Here is a 25,091-nt window from a genome sequence, read left to right as displayed (position 1 = left end):
AAATCCATGCAAATATGCCCTCAAATCCATCATATGTAAAATCAAATGATTTGCAATTCGCAAAGTTCCAACCTAAACCAAATGATTCGCTATATGCAAATTGATTTGGATATGCAAATTTCCGATCTAAGTCAAATGATTTGTGAACCTGCTCAGAAGTCCTGATCTAAATCAAATGATTCGCGATTCGAGGGCCCGATCTAAATCAAATGATTTGCAATATGCAAATATGTGACCCTGGAGCACAAAACCAGTCTTAAGTCGCTGGGGTATATTTGTAGCAATAGCCAAAAATACATAGTATGGGTCAAAATTATTGATTTTTCTTTTATGCCAAAAATCATTAGGAAATTTAGTAAAGATCATGTTCCATGAAGATTTTTTGTAAAATTCCTACTGCAAACATTTCAAAATGTAATTTTTGATTAGTAATATGCATTGTTACGAACTCAATTTGGACAACTTTAAAGGTGATTTTCTCAGTATTTTGATTTTTTTTGCACCCTCAGATTCCAGATTTTCAAATAGTTGTATCTCGGCCAAATATTGTCCTATCCTAACAAACCATACATCAATAGAAAGCATATTTATTGAGCTTTCATATGATGTATACATCTCAGTTTTGTAAAATTTAACCTTATGACTGGTTTTGTGGTCCAGGGTCACATATATCCTAGGTTAAGATCTAAAGCAAAAGATTTGCGAACCGGCTCCGAAGTTACAGTCTAAATCGAGTGATTTTCGATCTACGCTCCAAATTCCTGATCTGAATAATGATTCGCGAACCACAATTTCAGATAAGGACTCGGAGAGCAGATCGTGAATCATTCAATTTGCGGAATGATTCAAGAACCCTCTCTGAAGTCCCGATATGAATCAAATGATTCCCAATTTGCAATCCAATTGGAGCGCTTTGAAACAGTGAATCAAACTGCAAAGAAATGGTTTTTAAAATCATTACAAGTGATATCGAAATTCAAAAAAATGAATGGCTCTTTTAATTTGATCTGGTTTTTGCTAGTGAATCTCTTGAAAGGAAAAGTTGCCGTAAATCAATCTGAGCTGTTCCACATTAAATCACTCAGTTGATTTGGTTCATCTGTTCTTCTTTTTGCATCCTTTGCACCATGTTTACACGACACTGTCAGTACTACTACTGGTTTAGCTAGATAGTTTTATGACATTTACTGAAATACATTTTATAGGTACATTGTCTATAAAGCATTATTCAAGTCACTCTTCCGGAGAATATCATTAGGAAATTTAGTAAAGATCATGTTCCATGAAGATTTTTTGTAAAATTCCTACTGCAAACATTTCAAAATGTAATTTTTGATTAGTAATATGCATTGTTACGAACTCAATTTGGACAACTTTAAAGGTGATTTTCTCAGTATTTTGATTTTTTTTGCACCCTCAGATTCCAGATTTTCAAATAGTTGTATCTCGGCCAAATATTGTCCTATCCTAACAAACCATACATCAATAGAAAGCATATTTATTGAGCTTTCATATGATGTATACATCTCAGTTTTGTAAAATTTAACCTTATGACTGGTTTTGTGGTCCAGGGTCACATATATCCTAGGTTAAGATCTAAAGCAAAAGATTTGCGAACCGGCTCCGAAGTTACAGTCTAAATCGAGTGATTTTCGATCTACGCTCCAAATTCCTGATCTGAATAATGATTCGCGAACCACAATTTCAGATAAGGACTCGGAGAGCAGATCGTGAATCATTCAATTTGCGGAATGATTCAAGAACCCTCTCTGAAGTCCCGATATGAATCAAATGATTCCCAATTTGCAATCCAATTGGAGCGCTTTGAAACAGTGAATCAAACTGCAAAGAAATGGTTTTTAAAATCATTACAAGTGATATCGAAATTCAAAAAAATGAATGGCTCTTTTAATTTGATCTGGTTTTTGCTAGTGAATCTCTTGAAAGGAAAAGTTGCCGTAAATCAATCTGAGCTGTTCCACATTAAATCACTCAGTTGATTTGGTTCATCTGTTCTTCTTTTTGCATCCTTTGCACCATGTTTACACGACACTGTCAGTACTACTACTGGTTTAGCTAGATAGTTTTATGACATTTACTGAAATACATTTTATAGGTACATTGTCTATAAAGCATTATTCAAGTCACTCTTCCGGAGAATTGCTATTTTCAAGGGTTTTCCAGACCTTAAATTTCAAATTCAAGTCCTCAAAGCACTTTAAGCACCTTGTATGAATAACTGTTTCAATACAACAACAGTTCACAGTGACCACAAGCACCAGAACAGTAGTCCACATGAATCACGCGCTATCTTCCACAACGTCTGAAGTCAGATGATAGATTTGTTTGAGGAACAGACTGAAATTCCACTGACTCACTGAAAAACTTTGAAATCTCATTTGTGTTCACATTCAGCTTGACAGATGTGTTCACTATGAGCTGTTGTTGCATGGAACGAAGCTGAAAAAATATCAGCATACGGGTTTGGAACGACTTGAGGATGAGTAAACAATGACAGAATTTTCATTTTTGGGTGAGCTATCACTTTAATAAACAGTCTTGATGTGTATAATTCATCAGGACGTGTTATTCAAAAGGACAAAAACTGTTTTGATAAACGTTCATCAAAATGTAATGACTTCCCCTAGCTCTGGAGTAACTTTTTCTGCTGACACACACGAGTCAAACAGGTGCTGAAAACACTAATAAACTACATTACTGGTCAAAAGTTTGGGGTCAAAAGTTTGATCAAAAAGTTTTCTGTTTAGAATAAATGCTGTTCTTTTGAACTGTCTATTCATCAAAAAATCTAGGGAAGAAATGCATCACGATTTCCACAAAAATATTAAGCGGCACAGCTGTTTTCAACCGATAATATAAGAAATGTTTCTTGAGCTGCAAAACAGCATATTAGAATGATTTCTGAAGAATCATGTGACACTGAAAATGCTGAAAATCTTGTATTGCATCAAAGGAATAAAATTAATTTTTAACATATTCAAATAGAAAACATCTTTCTTTTTTTCAGAAACATTACATTAAGCATTTGAATGTACTGTATATTATTGTAATTGTGTATTTTTTTTAAATTATTTAATAAATCAAACATTAATATTATTCACCACCATGTCATCTAAAGATGAACTTTTGAAGTCCTGGTCACAATTTTGTCACATTGTCAACAATTTAGTCACATTGTGCAAGTTAAATGTGTTGTGAAATCAATTCATGTTGTCTTTATTAAATACAGCAATGATTCACCATGCAACATCTGATTTTGAAACAGTCTGGGCTGACACCATTATTTCTTTATCACTAATAACACAAAACAGAACTAATGCTTGGCCACAACCAAATAGTTGATATTTTTCTCTTTATTCAGGCCTCTTGAACAGGCATTTCCATTTGGAAGCGAGAGAAAGCAGGAACCTACTGTCTGTTTGGTGGCTCCTCTTTGGGTTTTGGTGTAAGGACTGAACTTGGGTTTGGCTGGTTTCCCTGCAGCTCTGTCTTTATGGCGTCTGCTGCTGATATGCTGACGATACAAACACAGAATGTGACACAGATGTGATGAGCTGACAGACGCACTTTACAGATTCTATAACAGCGTTTAATGCCGTTATCAACTTTTCATACCAAATTAAAAAGCAATTTGCACTGCAGATTATTTGCCACAAGCATTTATAGTAACACACACACAAACACACATTCCATCCTATATTATTAATTTATTTAGACTGAAAGATGTTGAATTTATGATTTAGTTTTTTTACTATGATTTTTTAAATAATCTATTTAAAAAATAGGTGCTGACCATCTAGGTCCTCCACAAAATTACAGAAATTATTTTTATATCACATAACACATATCAATACAACTACTTTATCTATCTATCTATCTATCTATCTATCTATCTATCTATCTATCTATCTATCTATCTATCTATCTATCTATCTATCTGTCTGTCTGTCTGTCTGTCTGTCTGTCTGTCTGTCTGTCTGTCTGTCTGTCTGTCTGTCTGTCTGTATATATTTATAACAAATAATAATAATAAATTATTACAAAATCAAACATTAAAATAAAATGTTTAAATTCTATAATACATTTATAATGTCATTTCATTAAAATAATTTATCATAATAATAATAGATTATAATAATGAATAATTACACAATTAAATAAAATATCTATCTATCTATCTATCTATCTATCTATCTATCTATCTATCTATCTATCTATCTATCTATCTATCTATCATAATAATAATAATAATAATAATAATGAATTATTGCAAAATTAAATATTAAAATGTTTAAATTCTATAATAAATGTATAATGGAATTTCATTATAATAATCTATCATAATAAAAACAAATAATAATAATGAATAATTACAAAATTAAATAAAATATTTAAATCTCTCTCCCTCTCTCTCTATTAATCTATCTAGCATAATTTATCATAATAACAACAAATAAAAATAATGAATTATTAAAAAATTAAATAAAACATTAAAATAAAATGTTTAAATTATATAATAAATGTATAATGGAATTTCATTATAATAATAATAACAAATAATGACAATAATTACAAAATTAAATTAAATATTTAAACTTTCTATATATCTATTAACATTAAAATAAAATTAGTAAATTATATAATAAATATGTAATGGAATTTCATTATAATAATGTATAATAATAATAATAATAATAATAATAACAAATAATAATAATAAGTTATTACAAACTTAAATAAAAATGTTAAACTATCTATCTATCTATTTATTTATCTAGTATAATTACAACAAATTAAATATTAATGAATTAATTATTATTAAATTAAATAAAACATTAAAATAAAATGTTTAAATTACACTACCATTCAAAAGTCTGAGGTCAGTAAGACTTGCAATAGTCTTTTAAGACGTCTCTTATGCTCATAAAGGCTGCAATTATTTGATTAAAAATACAGAAAAAAACAGTAATATTGCAAAATGTTTTTTATTTTAACATACTTTAAAATAGAATTTATTCCTTTGATGAAAACTGAATTTTTATCAGCTGTTACTCCAGTCTTAAGTGTCACATGATCCTTCAGAAATCATTCTAATATGCTGATTTATTATTAGAATGATCAAAGTTGGATAATATCAACAGTTGTGCTGCCAAATATTTTTTGGAACCTGTGATTTTTTTCTTTCATGAATAAGTTTAAAAATTACAGTGTTTATTCAAAATATAATTTTTTTATAACAATGTAAATTATTTATTATTAACTTTTAATAAACTTTTAATTATTAACTTAATACATCCTCGGTGAATAAAAGTATTAATTTGTAAAAAAAAAAAAAAAAAAGAAACAATAAAAATGTACTGACCCCAAACTTTTGAACGGTAGTGTATATCATTGTAATAATTTACACAAAAAAATAATAATCATTCATACTTTTTGTACACTTTCATTTATGAAATGGAACTGCACCTATCTTCTTCAAAAAGCAAATTTTACTTAAAATATACACTTTAACCATTTTAGTAAAACAGTACACAATATTTCCGTCTGAAATCTTCCATTACAATAGAGTGACAACATCTGTGTTATATAACAGATCTCACAAGTAAAATCTGTAGTCAAATCACTACATAGGCGTCGCGTATGATGCTGCCCATGCAATGCGCCACTGTGCTGTTTCATGCAGGGTTTTCGTTTTCAGAATGATAGACAAATGAGGTTCAGACGTTCACCTGCTTGAGCTGCGTCTCTGAATTGACGTGCACGTCGCAGATTTCACAGTGGAATGTCTTGTTCTGCAGGCCCGTGTCTGCTTTAGTGGGTGTAGCCAGCTTGCTCTTCAGCCCGGGCCTGGGGAACGATTTGATGGAGCCGTTCCCACTCCGAGCCTCCAGCATGGTTTTGTGTTTGGTGCCTGAGGAACAAAACATAGCAGGTTCAAAACATTTATCATCTTAATGATACGCCTTTGCCAGAGAAAACAAAACCGTGAGGGCTGGACGGGATCTTCAACGCTGATGCATCACATTTGTAAGGAGTTTATGTATGTAATATGCATTAGTACTAAGCATGCACTAACCGTCAAAAGAGTTTATGTTTCTCATTGATCTGATATACTGGAAACTAGTTTTGAAGACAAACAAATGTGTAACTTCTGTACAAAGTCTGAAAATCTAATATGGATCAGTTGGATCAAATAGTGAAGGAAAAGCAGCCTCTGTGACCCGCAGCTTTGGTTTCAGCATTGTTATGATTCATTTTCTCCATTAGCATATGTTTAAAAATCTTTTAAAAGTTCCAAACCACAAACCAAATCAAACAGTTCCACATCACAACATTATCTGAAGCAAAAAGTGCTTCAGAACAAGCAGTCTGTAAGATTTTTATGTTTTTTTGTCTCTTTTGCTCAGCAAGGCGGCATTTATTTGATTAAAAATACAGTAAAAATGCAAAATATTATCTCTGCATGTTTTTGTGAGTTTGGGTTTATTATAACATTCATCTAGGAACACATCCTGCGCCACTTCATCAGATTTGTAAGGTAAATCGTTTATAAACCTATGTAAACTCAGGAGAATACAAGTGAGTGTTCATCACGATTTCAAAATAAAAGTTTAAACCCTCACTCTAAGTTTACATTTTGATGTCCACATAATTATTAAATTACTGTGGCTATAGCATTTCTGTGGTAAAGATATGGCCAAATATTAAAGATTAAGTGGACCGTTGACTTAAATGTTTAGTCAATATTAAAAAGGATTAGATCGCAGAGTAAAGTGTAAAAACAGTCGTCAGGGCGTTGGCGCCCTCTGCAGGCCTTTGTTGTAATGCCTAATATACATTAGCTCTATTGTTTATAATACATTATGTGTTTCAACAGTTTTGTCCAATAAAACTACGATTTCTTGCTTGGGTTCTTTATTTGAACTAATAATTATTGCCTTATTGCTATTATATATGTATTTTAAGCAATTGCAAAGGCTGTTTACTTACACCAGGTTTTATTACCACAAAACAAATTATAATTATAGGGCCCTATGAAATCCGTTTTATTTCCAAATTCCAAATAAATAAATATCCTCATCCTTTATTTATTATGAATAATTATTTAGTTAGCCTGTGAAAGTGCTTAAAGCATTTATTTTACTGGACTATGCAATATAAAATCTAATTAAAAATTAGAAAAAAAATTAATAAAATGTCAAATTTAATTAATTTAAAATATTTTAATAAATTGAAAACATTAAAATACAATTTCCGAAACAAACTAATAAATAAATACAGACTCATCATTCATTGATTATGAATAATTATTTAGTTAGCCCCTGTTATTACAACTTAATAAAATGTCTAATTAAATAAAAATAAATAAAATAAAAATTTTGAAACACAAGCAAACAAATAAATAAATACAGACTCATCATTTATTTATTATGAATAATCATTTAGTTCACCGCTATCAAGTTTCAAATAAAAAAAAGAAAATGATTGAGATAAGTACGTTTAGGTTTTTTAAGTATTTAACTGGAATAAGCAATATAAAATCTAATTAAAAATAATAACAAAATATTATAACTAAATGAAATGTAAAATTAATTTTAAATAATTTAATAAGTTGCAAAAATTTTAATAATAAATAATCTAAGTTAAGTTTTTTCTATTTAAATTATTTTCCTATACTTAACTTTTTTTAAGCAAAAAGCAAAAATAAACTTTTATAGAGTTTTATAGTTTTATATTTGCCAAATTCTTTTCCAATACTTTTCTAGATTCCATTTTAATGGTTCCGTTAAGTTTTAATAATCAAAAGCATCTCCAGTTAATGAATTTAATAAAAAATAAAATGTTCTTAAGTAAAACAGTTTATTTTTTGTGGGAAATTAGTGGTTCTGATTAATCGATAAATTATAAAAATAGTCGTTAGTCGCCGCCCTACTTATGGCCTGCTCTTAAATAAAATAGGAAGACGCTGTGTATTACAGCAATTTGCATTCCTTACCATGACAAAATCACTGCGATATTAAGACATAAAACAGCAGCAACAGCAATATAATAAAGGATATGAAACGAAGCCCTTTTTAAAAGGGATTTTTACTTCTAAAGCCCTTCAACTGTTTTGTCTGAGTGTCTGAGTATGACCAGATCTTGCTAAATTCAGAATAGTCTCATTGCTAGGTGCTCTAAAAAGCTGCTCACCGGTGTTATGCGCGTCTAGCTGCGATGCTGAGTTGACGGCCACCTTACAGAGGGAGCAGTAGAGCAGACGCATCGCTTTCTCATCCTCTGTCTCCATCTCTTTCTCTGGACTGACTTCGGGGTCGGTCTCCTCTGGTTCAGGCGGGTTGGGCGTGATGGAGCGGCCGTCCTCCCCTCCTGACACTGAGGTAGACTCTGGCTCTGTGGGCTCCACGACGGGGCCGGACATCGGGGCAGAAGAGGTTGATGAAGGGGCCACAGGTGCTCCAGGACTCCCATCTGTTCAAGACAAATCACCTGTTATTGGTAAGTGTCAAATCATTTTGCATTCCGTAGAAGATCTTGTTGAAAATAATAGCTTTACTGTTTTCATTGCGAGCCTTTTGTTTTGAACTCAAGTGTTTTTTAATGTGCTGTTCTTGCACTGATGCCAGACTCATCATTCAGATATGATGAATAATTGGTTTGTTTCTATTTATCAAGGTCCAAAGAAAATAATTGAAATGAAGTACCTTTCCTTTTTAAAGTACTTAATTTAATGGATTATACAAAGACATATTATACAAAAAATGTGCTCAATTTCCATCAGAAATACCCACACACACACACACACACACACACACACACACACACACACACACACACACACACACACACAACTAACAACAAATAATTATTAGTTAATTATAATTTATTAATAAAAATTTTAATTTATTTAAATAAATTTAGTATTATGCAAAAATAAAAATAAAATAAAAGATATGATTATTATGAATAACCATTTAGTTTGTATACATCAAGTTCTAAATATGAAGATATTATTTACTGGACTACACAAAAAAAAAAATTTTTTTTGAACAATTAACACACAACTAACAAACTGAATGGCAACACAAAATGTAATTTTAATTAAAAATTAAAATTGAATACAAAATGTAATTTAAAATAATTTAATGAATTGCAAAAATTAAAATACATTTTTGAAACACCTAGCACCTTAATTGTTTAAGTATTTAATTTGCTGGACAATATAAAATCAAAATAATTACAAAAATATTATAACTTCATAAATGTAAAATTATATTAATTTAAAATAATTTAAGAAACTGCAACAATTAAAATACAATTTTATAAACACAAGCAAACCAACAAATAAATAAATACAGACTCATCATTCATTTTTTTCGCAATAATCATTTAGTTCACCTCTATACAAGAATAAGAGAAGAAAATGATTGAGATAAAGTACCTTTTTAATTTTTTAAATATTTAATTGGACCATGCAATATAAAATCTAATTAAAAATAATAACAAAAATATTATAACTTAGTAAAATGTAAAACTGAATTAATTTAAATAATTTAATAAATTGCAAAAATTAAACACAACATTTTTGAAACAAGCAAATAAACAAATAAATCAATACATACAGACTCATCATTAATTTATTATGAATAATTATTTAGTTATCCTTTATCAAGTTTCAACTAAAAGAAGAAAATGATTGAGATAAGTACCTTTTATTTTTTTTTTGTTTTAGTATTTAGTATTTTTTCAGTAAGTATTAAATTTACTGGACCATACAATATAAAATCTAATTAAAATATCATAACATTTAATTAATTTAAAATAATGTAATAAATTGCAAAAATTAAAATACATTTTTGAAACACAAGCAAGCAAACAAATAAATAAATACAGACTCATCAAAAAATTTAAAATAAACAGTTTGAAACAAGCAAATAAACAAATAAATAAATACAGACTCATCATTAATTTATTATGAATAATCATTTAGTTAGCCTTTATCAAATTTCAAAGAAGAAAATAACTGAGATAAGTATTAAGTAATTAATTGGACCATGCAAAATAAAATCTAATTAAAAAAATTACTAAAATATAACTTCATAAATGTAAAATTTAATTATTACAAAATTAAATAAATATTTGATAAACACATGCATATTTTTCTCACTGAAGCAATGCACTGAATGCGTCTGAGGTGCAAATAAAAGTCAGATTTTTCTAATTATAAACACATTACATTGTCCACTGGATGAATGAGTACTGGATTGTGTTTTGGATGAATAAATATGCAGCAGGCACACATAAACACAAACCCTGATGTCACTGATGACTTGTCAAGCTCTAAAAGCTCCTTCGTTGCTATTGTCAATAATACATGAGCACATTATTCCGTCAAACGGCACTCTTGTATTCTGGCTGCGAGTTTTTTTCCCCAAGTGTTGGATTTGATTTGAAGACTTCCTTTATTTATGCTGGAAAATAACTGTGTCAGATATCGAGATCGATGGCGCCACACGCCAATATTACCTAATGCGCTCGGCACTGAAATTAATTGCGCCGAATAAGATAAAGTGCCGCTGATTTTCCCCAGATGAGCTCTGGTTTTGGCAGGATGCTCTGATCAATGTCTGAGGGGTCTGAACTCTTTGTACAGTAATAACCCAGAGGCTCTCTTCATTTCAGACCCCGGGGACTCAATCGATACTGAATTATGTCGCTCTATTTTGGTGACCCGTTAAGTAGAGTCTCTTATTTATCCCAGAGCTCCTCTTCGGATCATCTGTTAAAGAAAAAAGAGACATGGATGCTACCGAAAATCTTGCTCAGACGAAAACCAATTAGTTAACCTTAGGCCTGCAAAAAACAGTTATTTTGAAAATCGTTTAATCTAATGATTATTAGAATCAACAAATAATTTATTGTTTCACTGATACAGTCAAGCCCAAAATTATTCATACCCCTGGCAAATTCTGACTTAAAGTTACTTTTATTCAACCAGCAAGTTTTTTTTGGCCGGAAATGACACTTCTCCCAGAAGATAAGACGATGATGTACAAGAGGCATCATTGTGGAAAAAAATATTACTCAGCTTTTATTTACATTTGAACAAAAAGTGGCATGTCCAAAATTATTCATACCCTTCTCAATAATCAATAGAAAAGCTTTTATTGGCTATTACAGCATTCAAACAATTCCTATAATTGCTGACCAGCTTTTTGCATGTCTCCACTGGTATTTTTGTTCAATCATATTTAGCGATGAGCTCCAACTCTTTCTGGTTGGAGGGTCTCCTTGCCATCACCCTGATCTTTAGCTCCCACCACAGATTCTCAATTGGATTTAGGTCAGGACTCTGGCTGGGCCACTGCAAAATGTTTTTGTCTGCTAACCATTTCTTCACCACTTTTGCTGTGTATTTTGGGTCGTTGTCGTGCTGAAATATCCACTGGTGCCCAAGGCCAAGTTTCTCTGCAGACTGCCTGATGTTGTTGTCGAGAATTTTGATGTATTGCTCCTTTTTCATGCTGCCGTTTACTGTGATTAGGTTCCCTGGTCCACCGGCTGAAAACCCCCCCAAAACATTAGGTTCCCACCACCATGTTTGACAGTGGGGATGTTGTTCTTAGGGTTGAAGGCTTCTCCTTTTTCACGCCAAATGAAGGCTACATAATTGTGGCCAAACAATTCAATTTTTGTTTCATCTGACCATAAAACAGAAGACCAGAAGTCTTCCTCTTTGTCCAGATGAGCATTTGCAAAGGCCAAGTGGGCTTTTGTGTGACTTATCTGGAGAAGTGGTGTCCTCCTTGGTCTGTGTCCGTGGAACCCAGCGGTGTTCAGTGTCTGTTGGACTGTCTGCCTTGAGATGTTGCCACCAGCAGAGCCCAGATTCATCAGGATGGCCTTGGTGGTGATCCTTGCATTCTTTCTTACCTCTCTCACTATCCTCCTGGCCAGCACAGGTGTCACTTTTGGCTTCCGAACACGTCCTCTGAGATTTTCCACAGTGCGGAACGTCTTGTATTTTTTAATAATACTTTACACTGTAGCCACTGGAACTTCAAAACATTTAGATATGGTCTTATAGCCCTTTCCTGATGTGTGAGCAGCCACAATGCGCAGCCGCAGGTCCTCAGTGAGCTCCTTTGTCTTAGCCATGACTGTCCACAAACCAACATCAGAGAGCTTCTGTTTTTTACCTGTTGAGTTGATTAAAACAGCTGTTCCCAATGAATCAGGGTAATTAGGATGCTTTAGAACAGCTTGGACTATTTGGAATGGTATAGAACTTTGGATTTCCCCATAGACTGGGACAGTTTGCAAAGGGTATGAATAATTTTGGACATGCCACTTTTTATTCAAATGTAAATAAAAGCTAATAAATATTTTTTTCCACAATGGACAAAAAATGGTAAATTTGAAGTCCCGATCTGAAAAAAAAAAAGATTTGCGATACGCAAAGGCCTCTCCAGAATCAAATGATTTGTGATATGTGAGTTGAAGTCCAGATCTGAAACAAATGATTTGCGATCCGCGATCCGATTGGAGCACTTCCTTTCAATGGTTTAACTGATTTGGAGGCTTGAAAAGCTCTGTTTCACCCATTCACAAACACATTCTGATCTAAATCAAATTATTCGTAACCTGTAATTTAAAGTCCCAATCAGAAACAAAAGATTTGCGATACGCAATGTCCCGACCTGAATTTAATGATTTAAAATATGCAAAATTCCAATCTAAATCAAATGATTTGCAATACGTAAGTTGAAGTTCCAATGTCAGTACTACTCCTTACTTAGCTTGATTGTTTTCTGGCATTAACTGAAATAAGCAAAAAAGTTATGATGTTTTTTGAATTGTGTGAACTTTGCGTGAAAAGATATGTGCTTACTGACAAAATTAAACACTTATTTCATAGATACATTGTCTTTCAATATTTCAAGCACTTTTTAAAAACCTCTTCAGGAATATTGCTATTTTCAAGGGTTTTCCAGGCCTTATATTTCAAATTGTCAAATTCAAGTACTTTAAGCACCTTGTACAAACCCTAAAACTAGCCTGATTGCATTCTAGGGGAAAATGGCTCAAAATTGCTCCAAAATTGCATTTCTGGGGGTTAAAACTAGCTTCTAGGAGGTCAAATTCAGCAGTATTAAAAGTATTTCAATTCTGTGGGAAAACACAGACTTGGCAACACTGGCAGCCAGGAGGCTGAATTACAGTCTTGTGCTACAGCGCCACACTGGTCAAACTGTGATACTGCAGGCCCTTACATTACATCTGAGACCAAACGACTATTCAACAATATTTGTCAACAGTTTTTTTTTTTTTTTTTATTATTGTTGACGGTGTTGATAATCGTTTCAGCCCTGGTTAACCCTAACTCTGCCAATACATAGGTCTGCACATATAGTTTTGGAGCCCAGAGTCTTTCATCCGTGTTGAAGGCTCACCAGCTGGCTCAAAGAGATTAGCTTGTTGAGCCGTGGACTGGGGCGCCAGCACCGTGGGCAAAAAGAGCCATTTCTCTCCCACCAGAGAAGCATCATTGACCATGAAGGCTCGGCACAGAGAACTTCATTTGCACTCCAGTTTCTATTAAATCTGCAGCCGCGACAGCACGGACACTTCAGTCGAGCTTGACCACTGTAAGTAAGAGCCGGGAACTCGACCAGAGACAACCAAAAGAGCTCTTCTCAAAGCTCTACGGATGAGGGTTTGGAGAGAAAAAACAAACCGGTTATAACAGCCCACATCAACTATTAAGACCACCTACTATACAACATGCCAACGGCAGTCCTGGGTAGATTGCTTACAAATGGAGTCTGTTACTGATTACATTGTAAATCTGAATTACTTTTCAATTGCTTTTAAAGTAAAGTATGTTATTGTTTATTTAGTACAGACCTGAAGATATTTCACATAAAAGATGTTTACATATTGTACACAAGAGAAAATAATAGTTGAATTTATAAAAATGACCCTGTTCAAAAGTTTACATACACTTGATTCGTAATACTGTGTTGTGACCTGAATGATCCACAGTTGTTTTGTTTTTTTGTTTTTTTTGTTTAGTGATAGTTGTTCATAGTTTAGTGATAGTCCCTTGTTTGTTCTGAACATTAAACTGCCTGCTGTTCTTCAGAAAAATCTTTCAGATCCCACAAATTATTATTTTTTTAGCATTTTTGTGTATTTGAACCCTTTCCAACAATGACTGTATGATTTTGAGATCCATCTTTTCACACTGAGGACAACTGAGGGACTCATATGCAACTATTACAGAAGGTTTAAACGCTCACTGATGCTCTAGAAGGAAACACAATGCATTAAGAGCCAGGGGGTGAAAACCTTTTGAATTTGAAGATCAGGGTAAATTTAACCTATTTTGTCTTCTGTAAAAATTTAATCTCTGAAGGGCAGTACTAAATAAAGAAAATATGATATTTAGGCAAAATAACAAAAAAAAAAAGTACACATCTCCATTCTGTTCAAAAGTTTTCACCCCCAGCATCGTAATGCATTGTTTTTCCTTCTGGCGAAGCAGTGAGCGTTTGAATCTTCTGTAATGAGTCCCTCAGTTGTCCTCAGTGTGAAAAGATGGAAAACCAAAGAATTTGTGGGACCTGAAGGATTTTTCAAGGGACTCATGAACAACTATCACTAAACAAAATGCATTTTGTATGATCCCTCTTATTTTGGTAAAATAATTAACATTTGCACATATGGTAATATGACCATTAACCAACATAAGAAAACATGCAAATGTGTTAAATTGTTGAATAATCATTGAAAATATTAACTTAAAATATTTTAAGTCCACCTGAGATTTAAAGTCAAATGAGTTTGACTGAAAAATAAAAAAACACGTTTGATCATAAACTAACAATAAACAATATATTTTTAATTTTTACATATATTAACCATCGTTAATATTAAGTTTTTTAAAATGTAATTTCACAGTCGATTAATTAATTTTTACTGTATTTTTAACTGTATTTTTGATTCCGAAAAATGTATTAGTAAATGCTGAGAGCAACTGAAACCTCATTGTTGTCACAGTTCTGTCTGTCTTGTCTTTGGTTTTTCCCATTTGTCTTCCCCCCGTTGATCTGTCATTTGGTTTAGCCCTTCGTTATTGTGATTCCCTGCACCTGTCCTTGTAATTATTAGTCATCTGTGTCACCTGTGTTTGTTAATTAGTCTGTCTTTAAAAGTCTGTCTTTGATTTCAGTTCCCTGTCGGTCCTTCTGTGAAATAGATGTGTGTGAGTGTTCCTGCCTTGTTCCTGCCTTGTTCCACTTGGAGATTTATATTCAATATATTGTGTTTTGTCTATATCGTCTATCGTCTCGTCTACTCCTACACGCACCCCTGACATAAGGACCGACCACAACAGTTTACCCGGCACCTCTCCCTGCATTTATTTTCCGTTTTTGTATCAGTGTTTTATTTTTTTTCCCCTTATGGATGACCCTAATGTCTTCATCATCCTCCTGAAGCAGGGGAACCGCTCTCTCGAGGACCACATCAGAGACTTTCTGTTCCTCGTGCCATCTACACACTACCCGGACAGCTGCTTGTGCACGTTCTTCCGCAACGGACTAAGTGATAACATCAAGACGCAGCTGTCCGGGGAGGGTCCTCGAGAGAGCCTTGCCGGATACATCGAGTGGGTGCTGGCGTCCAGTGGATCTTCCTGGACTGTCGGCTTCCACGAGGAGGACGTCAGCCCCACTCACGACCCAGAGAGCAGCCAATCATCGCCCTGACAAGCAGAGCGGGAACCCGAGCGCACCGCGGATGAGGGACTAGAGCCGCGAGCGACAGAGCCAGAGCCCTCTCCGGCTGACCAGGTGCGCGAGCCGGATTCCACATCTGTGACGGTGGATTGCGACGTGGAGCAAGTGAGGGAAATGGAGAGCCCTGCCCACTGCACCACCGCTGAGGGTGAGATGGAAACTAACTCTGGGGACTTAATTGACTTTTTCTCTGAAGCTGTGGTACATGAATCATATGACTTAATAGACTTTTTCTCTGAGCCACTGACCTGCATAGACTTCCCTCCCACCCGCCCTCGTCTGTCTGAAACTGCCTGGTCCCCGCTGGTTCCGCCCAGCCATCCTGAGTCCCCGCTGGTTCCGCCCAGCCGTCCTGAGTCCCTGCTGGTTCCGCCCAGCCGCCCAAAGTCTCCCAGGTCATCAGTCAGTCCCCTTGCTCACCCTCAGCCCACCATCTCTGCAGTGGGCTCGCCGCAGGGATGCCAGCTAACATCGGTGGCATGGCTGGAGGATCCCTCAGCTCCGCCTCCAGCCTACGAGTCCAGATCTCCACCTCGGCCCTCCGACCCTGCGGCTCCACCACGGCTCTCGACGCCCTCCTCTCCACCGTCGCCCACCGGCTCCGCCTTGGTCAGTCGTCGACCATCCGCCGCCTCGGGACTCCACTCCTCTGGCTTCGCCTCGTCCCTCTGTCCCTCCGGCTCTGTCAGGCTCCTCCTTCCCGTCAGCGTCGCCTTCGTCCTCTGTCGCTCCGGCTCCGCCGCGGACCTCCGGATCTCCGCCTCCGCCTCGGCCGCCAGAGCCTCCTGTTTCGCCTTGGCCCTCCGGATCCGCGGTGTCGCCCTGGATCTTCGGCTCTCCATCTCCGCTTCGGGTTCCTCTGCCAGCTGCTCTGCCTCTGTCGGTCGGCCCCACGGAGTCGGCGGTCCTTCCTCCACCATGGCTCCTCCCTCCGTCGGCTCCTCCGTGGGCCGTCATCCTGGCTGCGATCTGGGTCCTGCTCTCCTGCTTCAGGTCCCTCCTGTTTCCTCCCTGGCTCCTCCCTCCGTCGTCGCCCCCATGGACTGTCTTTTGTGTCACCTGGACTTTTGTTCTGGTCCTCCTCCGGGGGTTGCGTCCTCCGCCGGAGCCCCCTCCCTCATTGACTCTGGTTTCCTGGTTTTCCGCCCCTCTCGTTTTTTCCACGGCGCGAGGACGCGCCTTTCCGGAGGGGGGCGTAATGTCACAGTTCTGTCTGTCTTGTCTTTGGTTTTTCCCATTTGTCTTCCCCCCGTTGATCTGTCATTTGGTTTAGCCCTTCGTTATTGTGATTCCCTGCACCTGTCCTTGTAATTATTAGTCATCTGTGTCACCTGTGTTTGTTAATTAGTCTGTCTTTAAAAGTCTGTCTTTGATTTCAGTTCCCTGTCGGTCCTTCTGTTAAATAGATGTGTGTGAGTGTTCCTGCCTTGTTCCTGCCTTGTTCCACTTGGAGATTTATATTCAATATATTGTGTTTTGTCTATATCGTCTCGTCTACTCCTACACGCACCCCTGACAATTGTAAAGTGTTACCATATTTATCTGTATTTTGAATTAGCTTTTACTTTCAGATTTTCAGTTTTATTAATTGCATTATGTGCTTTGAGTTTTTGTTTCAATTTTTATATTTATCTATATTTTTATATAGTATATCTATTTGTATATATTTAAATCTAAATTTATTTAATTGAGTTCTAATTTGTACGTTTTTCCGTCTAATATTTATATTTTACTTAAACTTTATTTCAATTACCTTTTAATAGTTTTAGCACTTGTTTAGTAGACGCACATTCGGTTCAAAGATGTGTGTGAAGCAGCACATCATCTGGAAAGAATTGTGTTCTATTTTAAGAATCAGAGGCAATTTAACCAATTATGAATCACATTCCACTTAATGATTCCAATTCCATAATGACTCCATTAATGATTCTTTTATTACTTTTGAGGAAAACCCTCAAATAAATTGTTCTAATTACATACTAAACAAACACAACACTATTTGTGGTAACATTTCAAACAAGAACTAATTGGTCATTCTGGCTGACTCATTAAATAAAGAACCGGTTCAAAAGAATCATTTGTTTGTGAATCAGATTACACTGGTTGTGCAGTACGTTCCTTATAGTGAGGATAATCTAAAAAACAATTCTAAAGTTATCTTTGCTGCAAGAACACTGTGTGGATAAATGCATCTTGTGAACAGACCAAGTAATTTAGATAATATTTTCCAGGCAGCTTTACTCTTTCACTGAGGAGGTAATTTAAAACAGCTTTGCTCATGATTAATCAATTTGGCGCTAACGTCAAAAAGCCCACAAAGTCATTTGCTGTTTATGGGGAGATTCACCTTGAACGACAGATAAAGACTAAACGAGGTGAACGGCAGCGCTGACCTGAACATTAGCCTCATTTTCATCTACCATCAGGAAGCTCGGATCACAACCGGTCGACTCTACGGGAAGCCTGGCACATCCCAAACTACGGTGTGTGATCAATTTGAGCAGCATTTGTGTGTGTGAAAATAAGTCATTAAAGGGTAATTTGTGAAAGTACAGACTGCTTTGATTGTCTGTCAGTGTGCTGGTGATGTATAGACTCTACTGTGACCTGTGAGCCAAAAGAAGGAGAAACGCACACAGATAGAACATCAAAAGAGGAAAAAAACAAAGAGATCGATGGTTCCTCATTAATGACCAAAATGGCCTTGATCAATCTGCTCTTTCTTGGTGCTGAAGGTGACAGAGCAAATCTGGGTCAGTCCATGTACTGTAGTAGTTCATTTTTATGTCACCAATTATATTCCGAAGCGGTAAAAATAACGGAAAGACACTTTTTGACATTCATACATAGCTAAAAAGCTCAAATACTTTTTGTATTCAACACTGTCTTAATGAATTCAAATTTAAAAATATATACATATTATTTTTAAAAAGATTCTTATACTTATCAAGGCTGCATTTTTTAATTTAAAAATCCAGAAAAAACAGTAATATTGTGAAATATTATTTTTAATGTAAAAAAACTATTTTCTATTTGAATATATTTTAAAATGTAATTTATTCCTGTGATGCAAAGCTGAATTTTCACAATCATTACTCCAGTCTTAACAGTTGTGCTGCTTCATATTTTGTGAAGCTGGGATACTTTGTTCAGGATTCTTTAATAAAGAATTTGTTAAAAAGAACAGAATTTATTTAAAATTAAAAATTGTTTGTAACAATTTAAACTACCATTTAAAAGCTTGTGGTCAGTAATTTTGTATTCCTTCTTTTTGAAAGAAATTAATACTTCTATTCACCAAGGATGTGTTAACTTGATTAAAAAGTGAAAGCAAAGACTTATATTTTTAGAAAAGATTTCTATTTCATTCAACAAAGAATCATTTTTTCCAACAATGATAATAAAAGTAATAAATCAGCAAATGACAATGATGTCTAAAAGAATATGTGACTCTAAAGACTGGAGTAATGGCTGATGAAAATTCAGCTTTGCATCACAAAAATCAATTATAATTCAAAATATATTAGAATATATTTTTTTAAGCTGTAATAATAGCTGGTCAGTAGCTATTGGTCTGTAAATTTGTATTCTTTCTTTTTTTGAAAGCAATTAATATTTTTATTCACTGAGGAAGTGTTAAATTGATAAAAAGTGAAAGCAAAGACTTATATTTTTTAGAAAAGATGTCTATTTAAAACCTAATGAAGTCCTTTTTAACTTTTTATTTATCAAAGAATCCTAAAAAAAAATCACCCAAAAAGGTTAAAAAAAAAGAAAGAAAAAAGAGCAGCACAACTGTTTCTGACACTGATAATAAAAGTAATAAATCAGCATATAAGAATGATTTCTGAAAGAATATGTGACACTTATTCCTGCATCACAGGAAACTATTATCATTTAAAATATATTTGAATAGAAAACTATTTTTTAAACTGTAATAATATTTTACAATATTACTGTTTTTTTTCTGTATTTTTGATCAAGTTGCTAAATATTGCCGTTACTTGAAATAAACTTTAACTGAAATAAAATATTCAAAAAAGTTTTATTTAGTTTTATTTATGATTTTTATTTAGTTTAACATGATGTAAATTAAATTTGAAAAATTATTAATTACAAAATGAATATAAAGGGATACGATTATTAATAATTAAACATGCTTTCATTAGTTTTTAATACTGATTTGTTACTCCTTGCAAAAATATTATCAATAATATATCTTTTGTATATTATATATTACACTGTCTGATAAAATTACTAATAGTAAAAAATATGAATTAAATAACACATTTTAAACTAGTAACTTGATGACAAAATCATACCAATAATAAAATATACAGAGTTTTTGCTTAGAACAAGCAAAATAATCTGCCTATGGGGTACGCAAAAAATCTTATTTTAAACAAGATTATTTTTCTTACCCCATTGGCAGATTATTTTGCTTGTTTCAGGCAAAAACACACTTAATTTTGACTTTTTTTCGGAAAACAAGACAAAAATCTTTACTTGCCTAGAAAATCATTCCTGATTTAAGAATTTTTAGATATTTTGGCTGGAAACAAAGTAAGAAAAGCATTTTTTGCAGTGTTGTCATTCCAGACAGACTGGATGATGATGAGATGTTGTCAGAGTCCTTGTGCAAATAAAAAAATCTCACTTTATTACAAATAATAAACTGATATTTCCTACTGGCACACTACAGCCAAAGATAACTAATAAATAACTAACTTAAAACTATTTTTATCTGGTGAAATATATCTCATTTTCTCAAGTTACTCGGTAAAGAAAGAGAGCTGCTCATTCCATGAGTTCCTTTTCGGTCCTGCCGATGTGCCTTAAACACTCTGCCAATCTCTGCTCTTTAATTATGGGGGCAGTAATAAGCGCACGTCTCCATAATCCTTCCACCCTCGTTATTATACCAACTAATCAGAAAGTTCCCCTGAGTTCTGATTACATTTTCACTATGATGCTGGATTAAGGCCTCTAATTATAATGATTACGCCCCATTATGAATCACACTGACTTGTGAAATCAGTCCCCGAGGGCCACGCGTTCCTGTCAGACCTCTGTTTTTTTTATTAATTGCCCCAAATATCTCATTTAGAAATGCTCCATATTTTATAGAGAGTAATAGCTGCTGTAAAACACAAGTGAGGGAGGTCATTTGTGCTGTTGCCATAACGGCGCGTCCAAAGCGCCGCCCCACGACAGCCAATCCGTCTGTCCACACTCAATACAAACCTGCTGCTTGACACGACATTCACAGCCAATCAGAAAAGATTGAATGTTTCATGGGAAGTAAATTATGGGTTTTATTTAGCAAGGACGCATGAATGCATAAAAACAACTGTAATGTTACAAAACATTCTATTTCAAATAAACAGTTTTTTAGAACTTTCTATTTATCAAAGAATCTTGAAATATATCACGGTTTCCACAAAAATATGAAGCAGCCACTGCAAAAAATGCTTTTCTTACTTAGATTTTTTTTTTCTTGTTTCCAGCCAAAATATCAAAAAATTCTTAAATCAAGAAGGATTTTCTAGATGAGTAAAAATCATTGTCTTGTTTTCAGAAAAAAAAGTCAAAATTAAATGCATTTTTGCTTGAAACAAGCAAAATAATCTGCCAATGGGGTAAGAAAAATAATCTTGTTTTTTGTTTGAAATAAAAAAAAAATTGCTTACCATATTGGCAGATTATTTTGCTTGTTCTAAGCAAAAACTCACTAAATTTGGACTTTTTTTTTTCTAAAATCATTATTACTCATCTAGAAAGTCCTTCTTGATTTAACCATTTGTAGATATTTTGGCTGGAAACTAAGAAAAAATCTAAGTAAGAAAAGCATTTTTTGCAGTGCACAACCGTTTTCAAAATTAAAAATAATAAATGCTCAGGATTTTCAGGATTCTTTAATAAATTAAATGTTAAAAAGAACACAATTTGTTTGTAACAATTTGTGGTCAGTAAATTTGTATCCTTTCTTTTTTTTTTGGAAAGAAATAATTACTTTTATTCACCAAGGATGTGTTAAATTAATAAAAAGTGAAATCAAATTCTTTTATTTATATTTATAGAAAAGATTTCTATTTTGAATAAATGCTGTTCTTTTAAACTTTTAATTTAAAGAATCCTGGGGGGGAAATAAACTTCCAAAAAAGCTGCACAACTTTTATGTTTCTAACATTGATAATAAAAGTAATAAATCAACAAATACAATGATTTCTGAAAGAATATGTGAAACTGGAGTGACTGGAGTAATGGCTGATGAAAATTCAGCTTTGCATCACAGAAATCAATTATATTTTAAAATATATTAGGATAGAAAACATTTTTTTTAAGCCGTAATAATATTTCACAATATTACAGTTTTTTCCTGTATTTTTGATCAGGTGAATGCAGCCTTGATGAGCATAAGAGTATTCTTTAAAAAATTAAAAAATGTTCATTACTTGAAATTTTCTTGAGCAGCAAATCAGCATATTTGAATGATTTGCGATGGATCATGTGACACTGAAGCGTGGAATAATGGTGTTGAAAATTCAGGTTTGATCACAGGAATAAATTACATTTTATAATACATTCAAATAGAAAGCAGTTCTTTAAAATGCTAATAATATTTCAGAATTTTACTGTATTTATAACCAAATAAATGCAGCCTGGGTGAGCTGACGAGACTTCAGTTCAGTTCACAAGTTCAGTTCTTTCACCGCAGCTGCAGCATCATCATCTCTAGCAGGCTGTAAGTGTGTGTTTGTAAGGTTTTTTTCCAGCTCAGTGGCTGATGAAAGGCTGAGCGCTGCAGACAGTGAAGATGCTGTGAAAGGACGTCAGGTTTGCTGATGACTGAACAGTCAAGAGTTTGCAAATCTCTCTCTTCCCAAAATAAATTTTTATTGCTTTTTCACAGACTTAATGGGTTCCTCTGAGTATTTTTTTTCTCTATAACTTTCTCCCAGTTCTTCCTATTTATACTGACTATAAGGCAGTCTTGTGCAGTTTTGTTTGGTGATGCACAAATTATACACCTCACCTTTAACTATCAACTCTGTGTCAGATATTTCTCATTAAATGCCTCAGGAGGAATAAAAAACTAAGACAAATGAGTCATGCAGTAAGAGTTTAACACAATGAAATGAATGTGGATAGCAAAATACATTTTTTGTTCATATTCACATTTCTGACTCAAAAGTTTAAAAAGTCCCAAAATAAATGCACAAATAAGAGGGGTTATGCAAAATGCATGTTATTTTTTATTTAGTACTGACCTGCATAAGATATTTCACATAAAAGACGTTTAAATTTAGTCCACAAGTGAAAATAATAGAAATGAATTTATACAAATGAATTTGTTCAAAAGTTTACATACACTTGATTCTTAATACTGTGTTGTTACCTGAATGATCCATATCTCTGTTTTTTTGATTTTCAGCATTTTTGTGTATATAACCCTTTCCAACAATGACTGTATGATTTTGAGATTAATTCTTTTCACACTGAGGACAACTGAGGGACTCATGTTACAGAAGGTTCAAACACTCACTGATGCTCCAGAAGAAAAAATGATGCATTAAGAGCCGGGGGGGGGACTTTTGGTCTTCTGGTAAACGTAAGTAAATTCTGTAGCTTCTGAGGGGTAGTACTATATGGGGGAAAAAAAAGATTTTTTTAAGCAAAAAAAGAAAGAATATACATTAAAAAGTTTTCACCCCCTGGCTCTTAGTGCATCGTTTATCCTTCTGAAGCATCAGTGAGCGTTTGAACCTTTTGAAAGATTCTGCTCTGAAAAAAAGTTTTAATGCCCCACTGACATAATTGTTCTTGTTTTAAGCAAAGTCTTGTTTTCTGAGAAACTGAACAAATTTTTTCTTTTTTCAGAGCCCATTGGCAGATCTGTTGTTTGTTATTCGTAATTTGCTTCATTTTGATCAATTTCACAGAAAACAATACTTTTTATCTTTCCATTTTGCTTCTTAAGTAAATGCATCTTACAGCATAGGATTTTTTGGATGGGAACAAAGGTATTCATGCCTTCATCTTTTTTTTTAAACCTATTTTTATTTTCAACACATACAGTTGAGGACAAAAGTTTAAATACACCTTGCAGAATCTGCAAAATGTTAATTATTTTAGCAAAATAAGATGAATCAAGCGTATGTAACTTTTGAACAAATTAATAAAGTCATGGCATTGAATGTTGCATGCATTGCTAAAAATACATCTTCCACATTTTTTAATCTTGCTTTTCAATACACCTTTCTAAGCATCCTTAAATGAAGATACATTTACTTGGAAATGAAGACATGAAGTCTTGTTTTCTAAGAAACTGAACAAATTAAGCAAGTTAATATCTTCATTTTCCATTTCAAGTAAATGTACCTTTATTTAAGAATGTTTAGAAAGGTGTATTGGAAAGCAAAACCAAACTTTTTTTTTTATTTTTAGCAATGCATGCAACATTTAATACCATGAATTTATGATTACAACCATTTTAAGTACTGCAGAAACTAAAAAAAAAAAAAAACACACACTTTTGAGATCTCTCCTGAAACTGACACATGTAAGATCCCCAAGCTATTTTTCCTCAGGAGAAACATCTTAGAAGCATCAGATTTGCAGGTGAAATTTCACACAGCCTGCGGTTTTTGAGGCTCCTGAGACCTGAGAGCGCCAGTCTGGTCCAGAATCCAGCCCTGAACCCTGTGAAAGCATCTTAACTCTGGTCTGTTCTTCTCTCTTCCTGCCCACATTGTGCAGCTGTCTGAGCTGGCATCCCTCCCCTGACAATCTGCTCTTTAATAGCTAATATCAGGGTACATTTCCTGCGGCACTGGACTGGAACAGAGAGATGGAGGCGTCTCTGTCACACACACGCGGCTGCTGACTCATCTCCTCATCTCTCTGCCCTCTGCCCGTCTCGGGCATCACATCAAAGCATGGCAGCAAGACCGGACTCTCTCTCTCTCTGCCTCAGATAGCAGCCATTTGTGCTGCTGCTGCTGCTGATGCTGACTTCTCACTGATTAGATGTCATTTTCAGCTCTGACAATTTCTTACTTTTGTTCCTTTCTTTTTCATTTGTACACGTCTGTGACACTGCTAGATCTGGAGGTGCAGTAGTGTCTTTTTCTAGTCTTGAATGTTTTAGATGCACCAGGGAAAAGAAAGTAAACCAGCTTTTTACTCTCAGTAATGGTTCACTTAGTAATTATTTCTGCAGTATTCAACAAAGTTACTATTGCTACTACTAATAATGTAAAACAC

General features: G+C 34.2%; 1 protein-coding gene across 2 annotated transcripts in view; it reads right to left on the bottom strand.

The window, feature by feature from the left end:
* Window positions 1-25,091, bottom strand: part of znf385d (zinc finger protein 385D) — a 113,835-nt gene that overhangs the window by 3,245 nt on the left and 85,499 nt on the right. For both annotated transcript variants that reach the window (XM_073847109.1, XM_073847110.1), the window contains exons 5-7: window positions 8,215-8,493; window positions 5,751-5,932; window positions 3,434-3,535 (exon numbers count right to left, since the gene is read on the bottom strand). In XM_073847109.1, coding sequence (XP_073703210.1) covers window positions 3,434-3,535; window positions 5,751-5,932; window positions 8,215-8,493 — 563 coding nt within the window. The remainder of the gene's footprint in view (window positions 1-3,433; window positions 3,536-5,750; window positions 5,933-8,214; window positions 8,494-25,091) is intronic.

This window comes from Garra rufa, chromosome 9 (assembly GCF_049309525.1).
Source record: "Garra rufa chromosome 9, GarRuf1.0, whole genome shotgun sequence".
In the NCBI taxonomy this organism is placed as follows: domain Eukaryota; kingdom Metazoa; phylum Chordata; class Actinopteri; order Cypriniformes; family Cyprinidae; genus Garra; species Garra rufa.
Note: the sequence above shows the minus strand (reverse complement) of the source record. Positions and strands in the feature narration are given on the sequence as shown.